The sequence below is a fragment of the Cherax quadricarinatus genome, chromosome 53, assembly GCF_038502225.1.
Source record: "Cherax quadricarinatus isolate ZL_2023a chromosome 53, ASM3850222v1, whole genome shotgun sequence".
Classification (NCBI taxonomy): domain Eukaryota; kingdom Metazoa; phylum Arthropoda; class Malacostraca; order Decapoda; family Parastacidae; genus Cherax; species Cherax quadricarinatus.
Window position 1 is genome coordinate 13285045 of NC_091344.1, and position 22546 is coordinate 13307590.

Below are 22546 nucleotides of genomic sequence, written 5' to 3' on the forward strand. Positions count from 1 at the left end.
TTGGGGGCTGAAGCCCCCCAAAATTCCCTCAGCTCCCCAAAACCTCCAAATAAAAATAGTAATAACAACTTTGCTCTTTGCTTCAAAACAAGTCTTTCAGACTCCCCTCCCTCACCTTTCCAACCAACCAGCTCTAAGCCCTCCCAGTAAAGAAATTCTGGCGCCGCCCTTTCCATCATACTACGGGTAACTAAGGTCATATGAAGACACGTGGCAAAACAAGCTTTTTATTATACGTTTCAATTTATAAGTCATAACTTTTAAAAGGCTTATCTTTGAGCGAAATGTTGCTGTAAGTGTGTTTGCATGAGCGTACCTCAAGTAGAAAGTGCGCTGTGTGAGTGGAGGTGTGTGGGACCCAGATTTCACTGTCTGGCCTATAATGACGCCTGAGTGTTGAGCCCTCTGGCTACACCTCATCCGCTCATGCCTTGTTAATGTGTGTGCTCTCAGAAATAATGGATAGAATTGTACAAATATGGAGTCCATCAAGGTCTCCAGATGGTAAGATAAATGTAATATTTTCTTGAATATCATGCCGAAACTTTCTCATTTAGTTTTACAGCTGTTTATATTTACAGGTTCAGAGTTGCTATCTTACCTTAGGCTATTTCAAAGCTTGCTTCTAGCTCGGGCACCTATTTACTGCTAGGTAAACAGGAGTTGTAGGTGTTAAGATTGGCTCATACTTCTCGCCTTGCTAAGGAATCGAACCCGGAACCTTTCTCTTGTGAACCGACCGATCTGACCACTTAGTTTCAAGTCAATCACAATGGTTATTTTTTGCGACTTCTCGACCTTCTATGAAACTGGTGAATGGGGCCTGAATACGGGCAGAAGTTTGATGACAGGTGTGTGTCTTAGCACGTCAGCTGCGGCGCCATGTTCCTAGTAAATCATTGTGCCCCGTGAACCAATGTCCTCGGCCCACCGTGTCTCTCGCTACTCGCTTCTCAGAAGCTGCTGTTTTTGCTTCACCACCCTGCCTTCCCTGTGGCTGTGTGTGTGTGTGTGTACTCACCTAGCTGTGCTTACAGGGGTTGAGTCACAGCTCCTGGCCCAGCCTCTTAACTCTCATCAGCTGTATCCAGGTCTTATCGTATCAGCTCTTGAATCTTTGCCCTGTGTTTGCCTCGTCAAGTGCGCTCCATTTATTCTTTACTCGGAAATTGAAAAACAAAAATCCTAACGTCCCTGTGGCTTAACTGCGTTCTAAGCTTCCATTTGTGCCCCTGGCTTCCCCTTCCTCGCCTGTCCCAATCAACTATATCCAGTCCAAGAAAGAACAAAAAGGCACAATACCGTAACTGGAACAATGCACAAATAACCCGCACCTAGGGAGAAAGAAACTTGTGACGAAGTTTCGATCCGACTTGGACTATTAACTAGTTTCGACCAAATCGGAGCGAAACGTCAAAATTTTCTTTCTCCTGTGTGCGGGTTATTTGTGTATATATCCAATTCCGGATTTTCTTGTATGTTCTGATCATATCTCCAGTCTTCATCTCTTCGTGTATTGATAAATTCCTCAAGTCTCTTCTCGTAGTCCATTATCGTCAACTCTGGAACCAGTCTCGCTTTAAACTTTTGGATCCTCTCTTGTTTCTTGGTGTGTTTGATGAGTTGTGGTTGCCATACTAGAGGCATACTCCAAGATGAACACCACAAGTTGTGCATAATTACCCTAAATGAATCTTCGTTAAAGTTTCCGAAAGCAGTTCATAGGTTAGTTAGCTAAATATTGGCTACCGAGGTTATCCGATTAACATGAACCTTTGGTGATATGCTTACTGCGATGCTTACTATTAGGATTTTTCTCTGTGCACGTTGTTTTTCCTCTCAGTTTGAAAATGATGTAGCATCAAAGGTCAAAACTGAACCAAGGTTAATCCATCCACATAAAAAGGACGACTGTGAAGGAGCAAGTGATAAGGCTCAAGAAAGAGGGAGGAAAGCTGACGGAGGGTGACAGAAGTACGCGAGAAAGCTTACCAAAAGATTCATGGAAGTCTTCACGGAGAAAGTGAATAACTGCCAGAAGACACTGTAGTCCGAAAATGTCAGCAGGTACTAGAAAGCATCAGAGCAACAAAAGAACAAGTGAAGAGACTAGTAAAGGAGCTTGATGAAATAATAGCAATGGAACTAGACAACATATCTCCATGGGTGCTGAGAGGAGCAAAATCACTGTAACCAAATAGGAAGGATCTTCAACCAACGTCTCCAATCAGGACAGCTGCCAGAAAATTGGAAAAAGGCCAGTGTAGTCGTCCTATATGAAAAAAAGTAACATAGGCACTGAATTACTGGTCATTAACTCTAGCATGCATACTGTCATAAGGTATGAAGAAGATTGTGCAGAAAAAAAATACTTGAGCATTTGAAAAGAATAGGGGGTACTTGAAGAGGAGAAAACGGCTGATCAAGCTGATTTTCAGAACAGAAACAGTGCGAAACAGGATCCTGCAAGAGAAAGCACGGTTGAAGAAATCCTCAGCATACGAGAGGGTGTTCCTAGACCGAGACAACAAAAACAGAACGACAGCAGCTGAGGGAGAGGACAAAAGCAAAATGGGCTAGGAAGAGAGAAAATGACAAAATCAGCAGAGGACAACCAGAGCAGGGCAAAGCAACAAGAGCAAACACACCCAGAACCATCCTCAGAACCCCACAACCAAACATGCTATCCCAACACAGACCACAACTCGCACTCGCACCCCCCCCCCCACCCCAGACTATACTGTAGAATCCCACAGCACACTGCCAGGCCCCCCACCCTCACAGACCCCCCAAAACACAGTGTTGGAGAGGAAACTGAAGGTATGGTACACCAACGCTGATGGAATAATGAATAAGTGGGAGGAGTGGCACAAGAGAGTCAGAGAGGCATCACCGGACATCATAGCCCTCACAGAAACCAAGCTCACAGGGATGATAACAGATGCCATCTTTCCAGTGGGATATCAGATCCTGAGGAAGCAGGAAGAGAGAGGACCTAGTAGCGATGAATGAAGAGACGGAGCCAGGAGCTGAGTCTCGACCCCTGCAACCACAACTAGATGAGTACACACTACAACTACATATAGGTGAGTACGTGCGCACGTGCGCCGTCATAAAAAAAAACTTATTTTGCAAGACCTCCAAAATTATTATTATTATTATTATTATTATTATTATTATTATTATTAATATAAAAAAAGAAGCACTAAACCACAAGGGCTATACAGTGCAAGACTTCCAAAAGAATCAACAGTTTTTCATCGCATTCTAAAAGATGTACTACAGGAGCAGTGCAACTGTAAGATGTGTACTACAGGAGCAGTGCAACTGTAAGATGTGTACTGCAAGAGCAGTGCAACTGTAAGATGTGTACTGCAGGAGCAGTGCAACTGTAAGATGTGTACTGCAGGAGCAGTGCAACTGTAAGATGTGTACTACACGAGCAGTGCAACTGTAAGATGTGTACTGCAGGAGCAGTGCAACTGTAAGATGTGTACTGCAGGAGCAGTGCAACTGTAAGATGTGTACTGCAGGAGCAGTGCAACTGTAAGATGTGTACTACAGGAGCAGTGCAACTGTAAGATGTGTACTGCAGGAGCAGTGCAACTGTAAGATGTGTACTGCAAGAGCAGTGCAACTGTAAGATGTGTACTACAGGAGCAGTGCAACTGTAAGATGTGTACTGCAGGAGCAGTGCAACTGAGATGTGTACAGTGCAACTGTAAGATGTGTACTGCAGGAGCAGTGCAACTGTAAGATGTGTACTGCAGGAGCAGTGCAACTGTAAGATGTGTACTGCAGGAGCAGTGCAACTGTAAGATGTGTACTGCAGGAGCAGTGCAACTGTAAGATGTGTACTACAGGAGCAGTGCAACTGTAAGATGTGTACTGCAGGAGCAGTGCAACTGTAAGATGTGTACTGCAGGAGCAGTGCAACTGTAAGATGTGTACTGCAGGAGCAGTGCAACTGTAAGATGTGTACTGCAGGAGCAGTGCAACTGTAAGATGTGTACTGCAGGAGCAGTGCAACTGTAAGATGTGTACTGCAGGAGCAGTGCAACTGTAAGATGTGTACTGCAGGAGCAGTGCAACTGTAAGATGTGTACTGCAGGAGCAGTGCAACTGTAAGATGTGTACCGCAGGAGCAGTGCAACTGTAAGATGTGTACTGCAGGAGCAGTGCAACTGTAAGATGTGTACCGCAGGAGCAGTGCAACTGTAAGATGTGTACTGCAGGAGCAGTGCAACTGTAAGATGTGTACTGCAACAGTGCAACTGTAAGATGTGTACTGCAGGAGCAGTGCAACTGTAAGATGTGTACTGCAGGAGCAGTGCAACTGTAAGATGTGTACTGCAGGAGCAGTGCAACTGTAAGATGTGTACTGCAGCAGTGCAACTGTAAGATGTGTACTGCAGGAGCAGTGCAACTGTAAGATGTGTACTGCAGAGCAGTGCAACTGTAAGATGTGTACTGCAGGAGCAGTGCAACTGTAAGATGTGTACTGCAGGAGCAGTGCAACTGTAAGATGTGTACTGCAGGAGCAGTGCAACTGTAAGATGTGTACTGCAGGAGCAGTGCAACTGTAAGATGTGTACTGCAGGAGCAGTGCAACTGTAAGATGTGTACTGCAGGAGCAGTGCAACTGTAAGATGTGTACTGCAGGAGCAGTGCAACTGTAAGATGTGTACCGCAGGAGCAGTGCAACTGTAAGATGTGTACTGCAGGAGCAGTGCAACTGTAAGATGTGTACTGCAGGAGCAGTGCAACTGTAAGATGTGTGCTGCGGGAGCAGCAACTGTAAGATGTGTACTGCACGAGCAGTGCAACTGTAAGATGTGTACTGCAGGAGCAGTGCAACTGTAAGATGTGTACTGCAGGAGCAGTGCAACTGTAAGATGTGTACTGCAGGAGCAGTGCAACTGTAAGATGTGTACTGCAGGAGCAGTGCAACTGTAAGATGTGTACTGCAGGAGCAGTGCAACTGTAAGATGTGTACTGCAGGAGCAGTGCAACTGTAAGATGTGTACTGCAGGAGCAGTGCAACTGTAAGATGTGTACTGCAGGAGCAGTGCAACTGTAAGATGTGTACTGCAGGAGCAGTGCAACTGTAAGATGTGTACTGCAGGAGCAGTGCAACTGTAAGATGTGTACTGCAGGAGCAGTGCAACTGTAAGATGTGTACTGCAGGAGCAGTGCAACTGTAAGATGTGTACTGCAGGAGCAGTGCAACTGTAAGATGTGTACTGCAGGAGCAGTGCAACTGTAAGATGTGTACTGCAGGAGCAGTGCAACTGTAAGATGTGTACTGCAGGAGCAGTGCAACTGTAAGATGTGTACTGCAGGAGCAGTGCAACTGTAAGATGTGTACTGCAGGAGCAGTGCAACTGTAAGATGTGTACTGCAGGAGCAGTGCAACTGTAAGATGTGTACTGCAGGAGCAGTGCAACTGTAAGATGTGTACTGCAGGAGCAGTGCAACTGTAAGATGTGTACTGCAGGAGCAGTGCAACTGTAAGATGTGTACTGCAGGAGCAGTGCAACTGTAAGATGTGTACTGCAGGAGCAGTGCAACTGTAAGATGTGTACTGCAGGAGCAGTGCAACTGTAAGATGTGTACTGCAGGAGCAGTGCAACTGTAAGATGTGTACTGCAGGAGCAGTGCAACTGTAAGATGTGTACTGCAGGAGCAGTGCAACTGTAAGATGTGTACTGCAGGAGCAGTGCAACTGTAAGATGTGTACTGCAGGAGCAGTGCAACTGTAAGATGTGTACTGCAGGAGCAGTGCAACTGTAAGATGTGTACTGCAGGAGCAGTGCAACTGTAAGATGTGTACTGCAGGAGCAGTGCAACTGTAAGATGTGTACTGCAGGAGCAGTGCAACTGTAAGATGTGTACTGCAGGAGCAGTGCAACTGTAAGATGTGTACTGCAGGAGCAGTGCAACTGTAAGATGTGTACTGCAGGAGCAGTGCAACTGTAAGATGTGTACTGCAGGAGCAGTGCAACTGTAAGATGTGTACTGCAGGAGCAGTGCAACTGTAAGATGTGTACTGCACGAGCAGTGCAACTGTAAGATGTGTACTGCAGGAGCAGTGCAACTGTAAGATGTGTACTGCAGGAGCAGTGCAACTGTAAGATGTGTACTGCAGGAGCAGTGCAACTGTAAGATGTGTACTGCAGGAGCAGTGCAACTGTAAGATGTGTACTGCAGGAGCAGTGCAACTGTAAGATGTGTACTGCAGGAGCAGTGCAACTGTAAGATGTGTACTGCAGGAGCAGTGCAACTGTAAGATGTGTACTGCAGGAGCAGTGCAACTGTAAGATGTGTACTGCAGGAGCAGTGCAACTGTAAGATGTGTACTGCAGGAGCAGTGCAACTGTAAGATGTGTACTGCAGGAGCAGTGCAACTGTAAGATGTGTACTGCAGGAGCAGTGCAACTGTAAGATGTGTACTGCAGGAGCAGTGCAACTGTAAGATGTGTACTGCAGGAGCAGTGCAACTGTAAGATGTGTACTGCAGGAGCAGTGCAACTGTAAGATGTGTACTGCAGGAGCAGTGCAACTGTAAGATGTGTACTGCAGGAGCAGTGCAACTGTAAGATGTGTACTGCAGGAGCAGTGCAACTGTAAGATGTGTACTGCAGGAGCAGTGCAACTGTAAGATGTGTACTGCAGGAGCAGTGCAACTGTAAGATGTGTACTGCAGGAGCAGTGCAACTGTAAGATGTGTACTGCAAGAGCAGTGCAACTGTAAGATGTGTACTGCAGGAGCAGTGCAACTGTAAGATGTGTACTGCAGGAGCAGTGCAACTGTAAGATGTGTACTGCAGGAGCAGTGCAACTGTAAGATGTGTACTGCAGGAGCAGTGCAACTGTAAGATGTGTACTGCAGGAGCAGTGCAACTGTAAGATGTGTACTGCAAGAGCAGTGCAACTGTAAGATGTGTACTGCAGGAGCAGTGCAACTGTAAGATGTGTACTGCAAGAGCAGTGCAACTGTAAGATGTGTACTGCAGGAGCAGTGCAACTGTAAGATGTGTACTGCAGGAGCAGTGCAACTGTAAGATGTGTACTGCAGGAGCAGTGCAACTGTAAGATGTGTACTGCAGGAGCAGTGCAACTGTAAGATGTGTACTGCAAGAGCAGTGCAACTGTAAGATGTGTACTGCAGGAGCAGTGCAACTGTAAGATGTGTACTGCAAGAGCAGTGCAACTGTAAGATGTGTACTGCAGGAGCAGTGCAACTGTAAGATGTGTACTGCAAGAGCAGTGCAACTGTAAGATGTGTACTGCAGGAGCAGTGCAACTGTAAGATGTGTACTGCAAGAGCAGTGCAACTGTAAGATGTGTACTGCAAGAGCAGTGCAACTGTAAGATGTGTACTGCAAGAGCAGTGCAACTGTAAGATGTGTACTGCAAGAGCAGTGCAACTGTAAGATGTGTACTGCAGGAGCAGTGCAACTGTAAGATGTGTACTGCAAGAGCAGTGCAACTGTAAGATGTGTACTGCAAGAGCAGTGCAACTGTAAGATGTGTACTGCAGGAGCAGTGCAACTGTAAGATGTGTACTGCAAGAGCAGTGCAACTGTAAGATGTGTACTGCAAGAGCAGTGCAACTGTAAGATGTGTACTGCAAGAGCAGTGCAACTGTAAGATGTGTACTGCAGGAGCAGTGCAACTGTAAGATGTGTACTGCAAGAGCAGTGCAACTGTAAGATGTGTACTGCAGGAGCAGTGCAACTGTAAGATGTGTACTGCAGGAGCAGTGCAACTGTAAGATGTGTACTGCAAGAGCAGTGCAACTGTAAGATGTGTACTGCAAGAGAGCAACTGTAAGCAAGTGCAACTGTGTAAGATGTGTACTGCAAGAGCAGTGCAACTGTAAGATGTGTACTGCAGGAGCAGTGCAACTGTAAGATGTGTACTGCAAGAGCAGTGCAACTGTAAGATGTGTACTGCAGGAGCAGTGCAACTGTAAGATGTGTACTGCAAGAGCAGTGCAACTGTAAGATGTGTACTGCAAGAGCAGTGCAACTGTAAGATGTGTACTGCAAGAGCAGTGCAACTGTAAGATGTGTACTGCAAGAGCAGTGCAACTGTAAGATGTGTACTGCAAGCAGCAGTGCTGCACCTGTAAGATGTGTACTGCAAGAGCAGTGCAACTGTAAGATGTGTACTGCAAGAGCAGTGCAACTGTAAGATGTGTACTGCAAGAGCAGTGCAACTGTAAGATGTGTACTGCAAGAGCAGTGCAACTGTAAGATGTGTACTGCAAGAGCAGTGCAACTGTAAGATGTGTACTGCAAGAGCAGTGCAACTGTAAGATGTGTACTGCAAGAGCAGTGCAACTGTAAGATGTGTACTGCAAGAGCAACTGTGCAACTGTAAGATGTGTACTGCAAGAGCAGTGCAACTGTAAGATGTGTACTGCAAGAGCAATGCAACTGTAAGATGTGTACTGCAAGAGCAGTGCAACTGTAAGATGTGTACTGCAAGGAGCAGTGCAACTGTAAGATGTGTACTGCAAGAGCAGTGCAACTGTAAGATGTGTACTGCAAGAGCAGTGCAACTGTAAGATGTGTACTGCAAGAGCAGCAACTGTAAGATGTGTACTGCAAGAGCAGTGCAACTGTAAGATGTGTATTGCAGGAGCAGTGCAACTGTAAGATGTGTACTGCAAGAGCAGTGCAACTGTAAGATGTGTACTGCAAGAGCAGTGCAACTGTAAGATGTGTACTGCAAGAGCAGTGCAACTGTAAGATGTGTACTGCAAGAGCAGTGCAACTGTAAGATGTGTACTGCAAGAGCACTGCAACTGTAAGATGTGTACTGCAAGAGCAGTGCAACTGTAAGATGTGTACTGCAAGAGCAGTGCAACTGTAAGATGTGTACTGCAAGAGCAGTGCAACTGTAAGATGTGTACTGCAAGAGCAGTGCAACTGTAAGATGTGTACTGCAAGAGCAGTGCAACTGTAAGATGTGTACTGCAAGAGCAGTGGAACTGTCTGATGTGTACTGCAGGAGCAGCAACTGTAAGATGTGTACTGCAAGAGCAGTGCAACTGTAAGATGTGTACTGCAAGAGCAGTGCAACTGTAAGATGTGTACTGCAGGAGCAGTGCAACTGTAAGATGTGTACTGCAAGAGCAGTGCAACTGTAAGATGTGTACTGCAAGAGCAGTGCAACTGTAAGATGTGTACTGCAAGAGCAGTGCAACTGTAAGATGTGTACTGCAAGAGCAGTGCAACTGTAAGATGTGTACTGCAAGAGCAGTGCAACTGTAAGATGTGTACTGCAAGAGCAGTGCAACTGTAAGATGTGTACTGCAAGAGCAGTGCAACTGTAAGATGTGTACTGCAAGAGCAGTGCAACTGTAAGATGTGTACTGCAAGAGCAGTGCAACTGTAAGATGTGTACTGCAGGAGCAGTGCAACTGTAAGATGTGTACTGCAAGAGCAGTGCAACTGTAAGATGTGTACTGCAAGAGCAGTGCAACTGTAAGATGTGTACTGCAAGAGCAGTGCAACTGTAAGATGTGTACTGCAGGAGCAGTGCAACTGTAAGATGTGTACTGCAACTGTAAGATGTGTACTGCATGAGCAGTGCAACTGTAAGATGTGTACTGCAAGAGCAGTGCAACTGTAAGATGTGTACTGCAGGAGCAGTGCAACTGTAAGATGTGTACTGCAAGAGCAGTGCAACTGTAAGATGTGTACTGCAGGAGCAGTGCAACTGTAAGATGTGTACTGCAAGAGCAGTGCAACTGTAAGATGTGTACAGTGCAACTGTAAGATGTGTACAGTGCAACTGAGCAGTGCAACTGTAAGATGTGTACTGCAAGAGCAGTGCAACTGTAAGATGTGTACTGCAGGAGCAGTGCAACTGTAAGATGTGTACCGCAGGAGCAGTGCAACTGTAAGATGTGTACTGCAAGGGCAGTGCAACTGTAAGATGTGTACTGCAAGGGCAGTGCAACTGTAAGATGTGTACTGCAAGCAGCAGTGATGTGTAACTGTAAGATGTGTACTGTAGGAGCAGTGCAACTGTAAGATGTGTACTGCAAGAGCAGTGCAACTGTAAGATGTGTACTGCAGGAGCAGTGCAACTGTAAGATGTGTACTGCAAGAGCAGTGCAACTGTAAGATGTGTACTGCAAGAGCAGTGCAACTGTAAGATGTGTACTGCAAGAGCAGTGCAACTGTAAGATGTGTACTGCAAGAGCAGTGCAACTGTAAGATGTGTACTGCAGGAGCAGCAACTGTAAGCAACTGTAAGATGTGTACTGCAAGAGCAGTGCAACTGTAAGATGTGTACTGCAAGAGCAGTGCAACTGTAAGATGTGTACTGCAGGAGCAGTGCAACTGTAAGATGTGTACTGCAAGAGTAGTGCAACTGTAAGATGTGTACTGCAACTGTAAGAGCAGTGCAACTGTAAGATGTGTACTGCAAGAGCAGTGCAACTGTAAGATGTGTACTGCAAGAGCAGTGCAACTGTAAGATGTGTACTGCAGGAGCAGTGCAACTGTAAGATGTGTACTGCAAGAGCAGTGCAACTGTAAGATGTGTACTGCAGGAGCAGTGCAACTGTAAGATGTGTACTGCAAGAGCAGTGCAACTGTAAGATGTGTACTGCAGGAGCAGTGCAACTGTAAGATGTGTACTGCAAGAGCACTGCAACTGTAAGATGTGTACTGCAGAGCAGTGCAACTGTAAGATGTGTACTGCAAGAGCAGTGCAACTGTAAGATGTGTACTGCAAGAGCAGTGCAACTGTAAGATGTGTACTGCAGGAGCAGTGCAACTGTAAGATGTGTACTGCACGAGCAGTGCAACTGTAAGATGTGTACTGCAGGAGCAGTGCAACTGTAAGATGTGTACTGCAAGAGCAGTGCAACTGTAAGATGTGTACTGCAGGAGCAGTGCAACTGTAAGATGTGTACTGCAAGAGCAGTGCAACTGTAAGATGTGTACTGCAGGAGCAGTGCAACTGTAAGATGTGTACTGCAAGAGCAGTGCAACTGTAAGATGTGTACTGCAGGAGCAGTGCAACTGTAAGATGTGTACTGCAAGAGCAGTGCAACTGTAAGATGTGTACTGCAGGAGCAGTGCAACTGTAAGATGTGTACTGCAAGAGCAGTGCAACTGTAAGATGTGTACTGCAGGAGCAGTGCAACTGTAAGATGTGTACTGCAAGAGCAGTGCAACTGTAAGATGTGTACTGCAGGAGCAGTGCAACTGTAAGATGTGTACTGCAAGAGCAGTGCAACTGTAAGATGTGTACTGCAGGAGCAGTGCAACTGTAAGATGTGTACTGCAAGAGCAGTGCAACTAAGATGTGTACTGCAGGGGCAGTGCAACTGTAAGATGTGTACTGCAAGAGCAGTGCAACTGTAAGATGTGTACTGCAAGAGCAGTGCAACTCTAAGATGTGTACTGCAGGAGCAGTGCAACTGTAAGATGTGTACTGCAGGAGCAGTGCAACTGTAAGATGTGTACTGTATGGTCAGTGCAACTGTAAGATGTGTACTGCAGGAGCAGTGCAACTGTAAGATGTGTACTGCAAGAGCAGTGCAACTGTAAGATGTGTACTGCAGGAGCAGTGCAACTGTAAGATGTGTACTGCAGGAGCAGTGCAACTGTAAGATGTGTACTGCAGGAGCAATGCAACTGTAAGATGTGTACTGCAAGAGCAGTGCAACTGTAAGATGTGTACTGCAGGAGCAGTGCAACTGTAAGATGTGTGCTGCAAGAGCAGTGCAAACTGCATCTGTAAGATGTGTACTACAGGAGCAGTGCAACTGTAAGATGTGTACTGCAGGAGCAGTGCAACTGTAAGATGTGTACTGCAGGAGCAGTGCAACTGTAAGATGTGTACTGCAAGAGCAGTGCAACTGTAAGATGTGTACTGCAGGAGCAGTGCAACTGTAAGATGTGTACTGCAGGAGCAGTGCAACTGTAAGATGTGTACTGCAAGAGCAGTGCAACTGTAAGATGTGTACTGCAGGAGCAGTGCAACTGTAAGATGTGTACTGCAAGAGCAGTGCAACTGTAAGATGTGTACTGCAGGAGCAGTGCAACTGTAAGATGTGTACTGCAGGAGCAGTGCAACTAAGATGTGTACTGCAGGGGCAGTGCAACTGTAAGATGTGTACTGCAAGAGCAGTGCAACTGTAAGATGTGTACTGCAAGAGCAGTGCAACTGTAAGATGTGTACTGCAGGAGCAGTGCAACTGTAAGATGTGTACTGCAGGAGCAGTGCAACTGTAAGATGTGTACTGTATGGGCAGTGCAACTGTAAGATGTGTACTGCAGGAGCAGTGCAACTGTAAGATGTGTACTGCAAGAGCAGTGCAACTGTAAGATGTGTACTGCAGGAGCAGTGCAACTGTAAGATGTGTACTGCAAGAGCAGTGCAACTGTAAGATGTGTACTGCAAGAGCAGTGCAACTGTAAGATGTGTACTGCAAGAGCAGTGCAACTGTAAGATGTGTACTGCAGGAGCAATGCAACTGTAAGATGTGTACTGCAGGAGCAGTGCAACTGTAAGATGTGTACTGTATGGGCAGTACAACTGTAAGATGTGTACTGCAGGAGCAGTGCAACTGTAAGATGTGTACTGCAAGAGCAGTGCAACTGTAAGATGTGTACTGCAGGAGCAGTGCAACTGTAAGATGTGTGCTGCAAGAGCAGTGCAACTGTAAGATGTGTACTGCAGGAGCAGTGCAACTGTAAGATGTGTACTGCAAGAGCAGTCCAACTGTAAGATGTGTACTGCAGGAGCAGTGCAACTGTAAGATGTGTACTGCAAGAGCAGTGCAACTGTAAGATGTGTACTGCAGGAACAGTGCAACTGTAAGATGTGTACTGCAAGAGCAGTGCAACTGTAAGATGTGTACTGCAGGAGCAGTGCAACTGTAAGATGTGTACTGCAAGAGCAGTGCAACTGTAAGATGTGTACTGCAGGAGCAATGCAACTGTAAGATGTGTATTGCAGGAGCAGTGCAACTGTAAGATGTGTACTGCAAGAGCAGTGCAACTGTAAGATGTGTACTACAGGAGCAGTGCAACTGTAAGATGTGCACTGTAAGAGCAGTGAAACTAAGATGTGTACTGCAGGAGCAATGCAACTGTAAGATGTGTACTGCAGGAGCAGTGCAGCTGTAAGATGTGTACTGCAGGAGCAGTGCAACTGTAAGATGTGTACTGCAAGAGCAGTGCAACTGTAAGATGTGTACTGCAGGAGCAGTGCAACTGTAAGATGTGTACTGCAGGAGCAGTGCAACTGTAAGATGTGTGCTGCAAGAGCAGTGCAACTGTAAGATGTGTACTGCAGGAGCAGCGCAACTGTAAGATGTGTGCTGCAAGAGCAGTGCAACTGTAAGATGTGTACCGCATGAGCAGTGCAACTGTAAGATGTGTACTGCATGGGCAGTGCAACTGTAAGATGTGTACTGCATGAGCAGTGCAACTGTAAGATGTGTACTGCATGAGCAGTTCAACTGTAAGATGTGTACTGCATGAGCAGTGCAACTCTAAGATGTGTACTGCATGAGCAGTGCAACTGTAAGATGTGTACTGCAGGAGCAGTGCAACTGTAAGATGGGTACTGCAGGAGCAGTGCAACTGTAAGATGTGTACTGCATGAGCAGTACAACTGTAAGATGTGTACTGCATGGGCAGTGCAACTGTAAGATGTGTACTGCATGAGCAGTGCAACTGTAAGATGTGTACTGCAAGAGCAGTGCAACTGTATGTACTGCATGAGCAGTGCAACTGTAAGATGTTTACTGCAGGAGCAGTGCAACTGTAAGATGTGTACTGTATGGGCAGTGCAACTGTAAGATGTGTACTGTATGGGTAGTGCAACTGTAAGATGTGTATTGCAGGGGCAGTGCAACTGTAAGATGTGTATTGCAGGGGCAGTGCAACTGTAAGATGGGTACTTCAGGAGCAGTGCAACTGTAAGATGTGTACTGCATGAGCAGTACAACTAAGATGTGTACTGCATGGGCAGTGCAACTGTAAGATGTGTACTGCATGAGCAGTGCAACTGTAAGATGTGTACTGCAAGAGCAGTGCAACTGTATGTACTGCATGAGCAGTGCAACTGTAAGATGTTTACTGCAGGAGCAGTGCAACTGTAAGATGTGTACTGTATGGGCAGTGCAACTGTAAGATGTGTACTGTATGGGTAGTGCAACTGTAAGATGTGTATTGCAGGGGCAGTGCAACTGTAAGATGTGTATTGCAGGGGCAGTGCAACTGTAAGATGTGTACTGCAGGAACAGTGCAACTGTAAGATGTGTACTGCAGGAACAGTGCAACTGTAAGATGTGTACTGCAGGTTCAGTGTATTACAACCCAGGAGTCCCAAAGGCCTGTTATCCTGGGTGTAAAGGGAGCAAAATAAACAACACAAAAGCTTTTGACTTATATTATCCTTCACCAATTTAGAACAGAAGTATGTACACTATATACACTATGTACAACAATAGGTATTAGTGCATTCCACGGTAAGCAAGGCAGAATAGAAGCCACTAGAGAGCAGACCGTGCTTCAACCAGGTCTAGAATGGGAATGACAAGGGCAGACAGGCGAGTGGTACCCACATCACCTCTGCGATTGCCAAAACCATCTTCTCATTGGCTGGAACCTGGGTACTGGTTGAACGACGAGGCCCCATCGTCAACCATTAGTCCCTGGTTCGCTGGTTGGGGGAGATAGCCTGTAAATGACGGTGTGTACATGCGCCGAATAAAGGTTACGTACTCTTTGCATGCCACAAGTGCAACTCTAAGATGTGTACTGGAGGAGCAGTGTAACTGTAAGATGTGTAATGCAGGAGCAGTGCAACTGTAAGATGTGTACTGCACGAGCAGTGCAACTGTAAGATGTGTACTGCACGAGCAGTGCAACTGTAAGAAGTGTACTGTCTGTGTATCTTTTAATGATAAACAAGAGTGTAGCGAACATTAAGACAAGTGAAGATAATGCTGAGTGACTGCTGCTGACCCGGGATTAACAACTGATCGTACTTAAGAATATGTAAGAAAAAATGAGATGTAGAGAGCGTAGATGGATTTTTATGTGTAAAATCCCCTCAAGGAAGGTTCCTTGATGTTGGTGAGGGGCTCTTGATTTAGGGAATTGGATCTGTGCTCCAGTTCCCCGAATTAAGCCTGAATGCCTTCCACATATCCCCCCCCCAGGCGCTGTATAATCCTCCGGGTTTAGCGCTTCCCCCTTGATTATAATAATAATATGTGTAAAATAGAACCATCAAAATGTAGACAGTATGTGGCAGCATATATATGTGACTGTATTCAAGAAGGCGCTGGACAGCCGGGCTGTAGTTCGTACGTCGGTTTGCGTGCTACCAGCAGTAACAGCATGGTTGATCAGGACCTGATCCACCGCGAGGCCTGGTCAAAGACCGGGCCGCGGGGGCGTTGACCCCTGAAACCCCTCTCCAGGAATGTCAAGTGGCTACAGCTGAGTAGGAGTAAAAAGTGAAAGCACACTTTAGTAATGGAGTAAAGCAGGTGAAGTGCAGTGATATGAGATTATAAATTAGTGCATTCGAAATGCAATTAACATAATTGTGTAAATTGTTAGGTAAGACACATATGCAACAGTTAGGTATCTTTATTATGAAACGTTTCGCCTACACAGTAGGCTTCTTCAGTCAAGTACAGAAAAGTTGATAGAAGCAGAAGATACTTGAAGACGATGTAATCAGTCCATCACCCTTAAAGTTTTGAGGTGGTCAGTCCCTCAGTCTGGAGAAGAGCATTGTTCCATAGTATGAAACAATATGGAGAAGAAGTGACAAGTGTAAATTATTTCCACAAAAGCTTTGGTAGAAGCATCACAGAAAAATATTTAAGAAGTCAGTGTTGACCTGGTGCTGAGCCACTGGACGCAGGTAAAGCCTTGGCACAACTCTATGGAGATGTCACTCCTTCTTTCTTGTATCTTTCAGCTTAAATTTGATCCTACTAGGTTAGGTTAGGTAAGGTTCGTCAGGAAACAGGACAAATGTTACTACTTTAATTTAATTTTCAATATATGGTATATTGGTATTATCCAGTTGTAATAATGGTATGATTATTATTATTATTAATTTTATAGTATTATTATTGTTTCAGTATTATTATTATTGCTTTATTATTATTATTATTATTATTATTATTATTATTATTATTATTATTATTATTATTATTATTATTATATTAATCATATTAAAAACAAGCGTTAAATGCCTACGTGTTATGCATCGTTATATTTTAGTGGGAGACAAGACTTCGTAAAGCAAAACACGTGAAGTCACTTTGATGCAAGGATTGCTATTTGATGGCTTCGCACTCACCATGTTTCTTGGAGTACCTCCCATTAAGAAGTACCATTTGAATACAATCAGGGACTTCAGCTTCAAAAAAATTTTTGTAATGAGCTTGTTTCCATTGAGTTAATATTGCACGTCTTCAAGGGCATGCAAACTTAACATTTCTTCAGTGGATTAGAATCTTTCTAAGCTTCCTCCTCATCCGCTCACTCACTGAGGTCCGCGGTTCGATCCCCGGTGCGGGTGGAAGCTTAGGACGTGTTCCCTTAAGACACTTGTTATCAGTTTTCACCTAGCAGTAGATAGGTACCTGGGTGTTTGCCGACTGGTGTGGGTCGCATCCTTGGGACAAAATTGACCTAATTTGCCCGAAATGCACACGCAGGCGAGAGAGACATGATAATATATACTTAGAAAATCCTACACACGGAAATCACTCCCTATGAAAGCAAAAGACTCGGCAGGCAGTGCAACGTACCCCAATGAAAAGCAGGGGCACCACGGGTACGCTAAGAAACATAATAAGTGTCGGAGGCCCAAGACTGTTCAACTGCCTCCCAACATACATAATGGGGATTACCAATAGACCCTCTGGCTGTCTTCAAGAGGGAGCTAGACAGACGACTAAAGTCAGTACCTGACCAGCCGGGCTGTAGTTCGTACGTCGGTCTGCGTGCGGCATCAGTAACAGCTTGGTTGATCAGGCTCTGATCCACCGCGAGGCCTGGTCATGGACTGGGCCGTGGGGCGTTGACCCTCGGAATACCCTCCAGATAACAAGTTTTCTATATAGATGTATATCAGTTATGTCAGCTAAGCCTGTATACGTTGTACGTGTACTTGCAGAAATAAAGATTATTATTATTATTATTATTATTATTATTATTATTATTATTATTATTATTATTATTATTATCCACGGTTTCTTTTAGTTTTCATCTTCAACTTTTAGTTATGTCTTTCGGGTGGCTTTATTAGTTCATGTGCATTGAGACGACCTGCTTGTTACATGAACAGAGATGTTGACCTGAATAGCACTCTTCTGACTCTATAATCTTTGTTTTTTTTTTTTAAGTTTGATGATTATTAGGATCTTTTGATCATAGAAAACAAGAAACCGAGGCTACAGTGGGCACAGGCTCACCAAAGATTGGAAAAACGTCGACGGGTCTGACGAATTGCGATTTCTGCTGCGACATGGAGTTGGCAGGGTCATAATATGGCGTTTAACAAAATGAATCCATACCTCTATCCTGCTTTGTGTCAACAGTTCATGCTGGTTGTGGTGGTGATGGTGTGGAGAGTGTTTTTCTGGCACACAATATATATAAACTAAATCTCGTTTAAATGCCACAGCCTACCTGTGTATTATTGCTGACCATGTTGATCCCTTTATGGCCACAGGCTACCCATCTTCCAGCGGCTACTTCCAGCAGGAATACGCGCCATGTCACAAAGCACATGTGATCTCGAGCTTTTTCCACGAACATGACAATGAGTTTATTGTACTCCAATGGCCTCCAGTCACCAGATCCCAATCCAATATAAGTAATTTTTTGGAATGTGGTGATAACGTGAGGAGATTCATAGCATGTGAATGGCGCAGCCGACAATCTCACAGCAGCAGCAGCTTGTCATGTCACGTGGGACCCCAGAATCTCTAAGGAATGTTTCCAACATTTTGTTGAATCCATGCCACAAAGAATTCAGGCTTTTCTGGGGACCATGGGGAGGAGAGTTACGCTACCCAGTACCTACTTAAGTGGCTACTGAGTGTATATCATGAGATGCATGTTTCTCAGTGTATATATACTGAGAGTTCACTTTAATCTCTACTTTAATTATTAAAGTATTCTTCACTGGTAGTGATATACACCTTTAATAACCTCTCGTAGTCGATACTGAAGTTCCCATGTTCAAACTGACCGTTGACAGCAAGGGTCGCCCATTTTCACCTACACACCTCACCGGCAAAACCAGACATCATTTTTGTTGTAATTTCGAATGAATCTGTCTTGGCTCCATCTTGAGACGAACTGTACACTTATGTGGCATCGTCTTCAGTCACTTCCTCAATAAATATACTATATATTACTTTATGGTTTTATCATACAGTTAGCATCCCTGGTTTATTCATGCCTAGGCTTATGCAAATTGAGTCTCAAGACCTTGGTAAATAACGTAGTATAAATACAACACTTCTGTGCATGACTCATAATCATCATCTTTGTATTGATAAGAATGTCAACCTTTTTATATTGAAATTATCATCCTGAAGAAAATTTAACATGCTGTTTTCTTCAACAAACTTAACACGCTATGACCCTAAATAAAATCAAACAATTACTACAAAACAAACCAAAAATTATACTATTCTAATTGAACCCAAATATGGCATCATTCTCAATCGTGAACTAGTATGCTATCATTCCCAAACAAAGCTTAACATACCATACCAAACACTTTACCGCACACACTACACCTATCATGCCCGTGCATAGTTACTATACATTGCAGAGTTAATTTTGTTAAGGTATTTTTTTCAAGCGAATGTTTTAGTTAGCGCACACTAGTTAATGAGCAGGCCAAAGCGTGCACGAATATTCTGTCGCGCTTCAGTAATATTCCACGTGATACAGAAATTTAAGAGGATTAATGATTCCGCACATTTGACTCTTCAGAATCATCTTCACCTGAAGATATCCCTTCCATCAGAGGTCGAAATATACAGACTCCACCACCTCCCGAATTTCCAACTGCAGGTTATTACTGAGCACACTCACTAACTTTGTGCCATGCACAACCATGGAAGCAGATGATAGCCTAGGCCTTCATAGTTGCAGTCAAATACATCAGGAGCTTGGCAGTGTTGCAAAGAGGGGAGGAGTTCCAAAATACGATCACAGGGGAATGCTCTTTATGACTCCAGCAGATTGCCTTGTGACTTCCACCGTATTTGCTTCTGACCTCTCTCTTTTTCTGCAAATATTGTGAACCCACAGGCAACTGGTTAAAAGTACCTGACTAGCTGGCTGTGGTCTGCATTGTTTGGCTTTGTGCATGTGACCAGGCAGCAATGCTCAGTTGAACAGGCTCTGATTCACCGCGAGGCTTAACAGACTGCCAGGCTGGTCTCCAAAACCTCTCCCAAGTATACTCCAGGTAACAAGGAGAAGCCTAGAGCTACTTCATTCAACTCCCGTGGTTGTTTTGGCATCTTGCACGCTTTATTCGCGCTTTTTGGCGCATAATTGCAGCTATGTTTTAAGCTGGGGAATTGAGACTTATACACCTTGAACCAGAGCGGTGTCCCCACTGTGAGGGTGAGCACGGTGCTGAGTCTTGCACCACCTGCCAAAAACACCGCTACTTCTCGGCCCACTGACGTTTCACATTCACCACGCTCCACGCCTACCACACCAACAACCCCCACGCCGCCCTCAAAGTCCTCCGCCAGCCCGCCCACAGGGAGCTACGCCCGCGGAAGAGATATCTGGCAGACATCGACGGGGCTGTTTACGGTACGGAAACGTTCGGAGCTTCCACGTAATAATAATAATAATAATAATTTTCTTCTTTCCTTATATTTATACATTTGTTTTTTGGCTTGAGTCTTTCATGTTTGTAAGTCAGGAAGTGTGTGTGTGTGTACTCACCTAATTGTGGTTGCAGGGGTCGAGACTCAGCTCCTGGCCCCGCCTCTTCACTGATCGCTACTGGTGTGTGTACTCACCTATTTGTACTCACCTATTTGTGGTTGCAGGGGTCGAGTCACAGCTCCTGGCCCCGCCTCTTCGCTGATTGCTACTAGGTCCTCTCTCTCCCTGCCCCATGAGCTCTATCATATCTCGCCTTAAAACTATGTATGGTTCCTGCCTCCACCACATCACTTTCTAGGCTATTCCACGGCCTGACTACTCTATGACTGAAGAAATACTTCCTAACATCCCTTTGATTCATCTGAGTCTTCAACTTCCAATTGTGACCTCTTGTGTCTGTGTCCCATCTCTGGAACATCCCGTCTTTGTCCACCTCGTCTATTCCGCGCAGTATTTTATATGTCGTTATCATGTCTCCCCTGACCCTCCTGGCCTCCAGTGTCGTCAGGCCGATTTCCCTCAACCTTTCTTCATAGGACAATCCCCGTAGCTCTGGGACTAGTCTTGTTGCAAACCTTTGCACTTTCTCTAATTTCTTGACGTGCTTGACTAGGTGTGGATTCCAAACTGGTGCTGCATACTCCAGTATGGGCCTGACGTAGATGGTGTACAGAGTCTTAAACGAATCCTTACTGAGGTATCGGAACGCTATCCGTAGGTTTGCCAGGCGCCCGTATGCTGCAGCAGTTATCTGATTGATGTGCGCCTCAGGAGATATGCTCGGTGTTATACTCACCCCCAGATCTTTTTCCTTTAGTGAGGTTTGCAGTCTTTGGCCATCTAAACTATATTGTGTCTGCGGTCTTCTTTGCCCTTCCCCAATCTTCATGACTTTGCATTTGGCAGGGTTAAATTCAAGGAGCCAGTTGCTGGACCAGGCTTGTAGCCTGTCCAGATCTCTTTGTAGTCCTGCCTGATCCTCGTCCGATTCGATTCTTCTCATTAACTTCACATCGTCTGCAAACAAGGACACTTCTGAGTCTATCCCTTCCGTTATGTCGTTCACGTATACCAAGAACAGCACAGGTCCTAGGACTGACCCCTGTGGAACCCCGCTTGTCACAGGCGCCCACTCTGTGTGTGTGTGTGTGTGTGTGTGTGTGTGTGTGTGTGTGTGTGTGTGTGTGTGTGTGTGTGTGTGTGTGTGTGTGTGTGTGTGTGTGTGTGTGTGTGTTTGTGTGTGTTTGTTTGTGTGTGTGTGTGTGTGTGTGTGTGTGGTACTCACCTAACTGTGGTTGCAAGGGTCGATTCATAGCTCCTGTGTATGTGTGTGTGTGTGTGAAGATCATTAAAGTCATATTAATAGTATACAATGTCGACAAGTTGATAAATAAGACACGATGTGCAACATTTGAATATTTTTATACGGCATTAAAGATACTGAAGTGTTGCACATCTCTCTCTCTCAATTAATTATGGAATATCTCTTCCACAGGAGAACGAAGTCATCCATCACGGCGTGCACGCTCTCTATCCCCGCAGCGGCGTCCAACCTCTACACCTCCTGACAGAGCTTCCAACTTGCCCACCTCCACCTACCCTGACCGGACGACCGACCTGCCCTCCAGACTCAGAAAGGATGAGGACGACCAGTCGCCTGAGGAGGAAGAGGAGGACAATGATTCAAAGTCACACTCCAGATCGCACTCTAACTCCAGGTCTCCGTCTCCCCCTGCTAGCCACGCCTCCGCCCCGGCTGCTATTAATCGTCGGAGACCCAGGTCTTATAGGTTAGTTCATACACTAGCCTAGGACATTGCTTGGTGTTCCTTTGTTTATTAAATTTGGCGTAAAGCCTAGCTGGGGTATGTCACTGGATACTCAGCCATTGAACAAGTCATCACCTAACAAAGATCCACGTCAACAGGCCAAGATTTAAGTCTCAATGCCCTAGGCACTCTCAATAATTTCCCAATAATTGAATTTCAATTCAATTCAAGTTTATTCTTTATAAGGGTTACAATGTGGGGTTTACAGGTTTTGGGTATTGTGTGGTTTACATGTTATAAAATACTAATTACAGAGGGGGCCACTAGGACACCTAGCATGGCTAGGCATTTCGAGCAGACTTAGATTAAATCTTAACATTAAATCCTTACAGATTATGGTATTAAGGCTAAGTGACTACATCATAATTTGTGAGTTTAGCAGTGTGAATGCTTTTGTTTTGGCACAATACAATATTGGAGTATCATAGGCAAACTTATGACTAGTTAGGATTTATTATTTTAAGATTAGTATTTCTGGGTTTATAGTCAGTGGGTGAGTGAGTGTAATTGTGAACCACCAGGTGGTTATCATGTAGTTAGTTGTCGGGGTGGATCAGGGAGATAAGATGTTTTCTAACTGTAGTTTTGAAAGTGATGAATGTGTCTGCAGTTCTAGAGTTTTCAGGTAGGGTGTTCCAGATTTTAGGTCCTTTGAAATACATTGAATTTTTGTAAAGGTTTAGTCGAACACGGGTAATGTCATAGAGATGTTTGTGTCTGGTGTTATGCCTGTGGATCCTATCACAACTATCAAGAAAGCGTTTTAGGTCAAGG

The 22546-nt window shown here is 45.0% G+C and overlaps 1 protein-coding gene across 1 annotated transcript in view; it reads left to right on the forward strand.

Moving 5' to 3' along the window:
• LOC128692199 (uncharacterized) overlaps positions 1-22546 on the forward strand; it is a 75270-nt gene that overhangs the window by 33690 nt on the left and 19034 nt on the right. The window contains exon 9 of the mRNA XM_070096336.1: positions 21439-21733. Coding sequence (XP_069952437.1) covers positions 21439-21733 — 295 coding nt within the window. The remainder of the gene's footprint in view (positions 1-21438; positions 21734-22546) is intronic.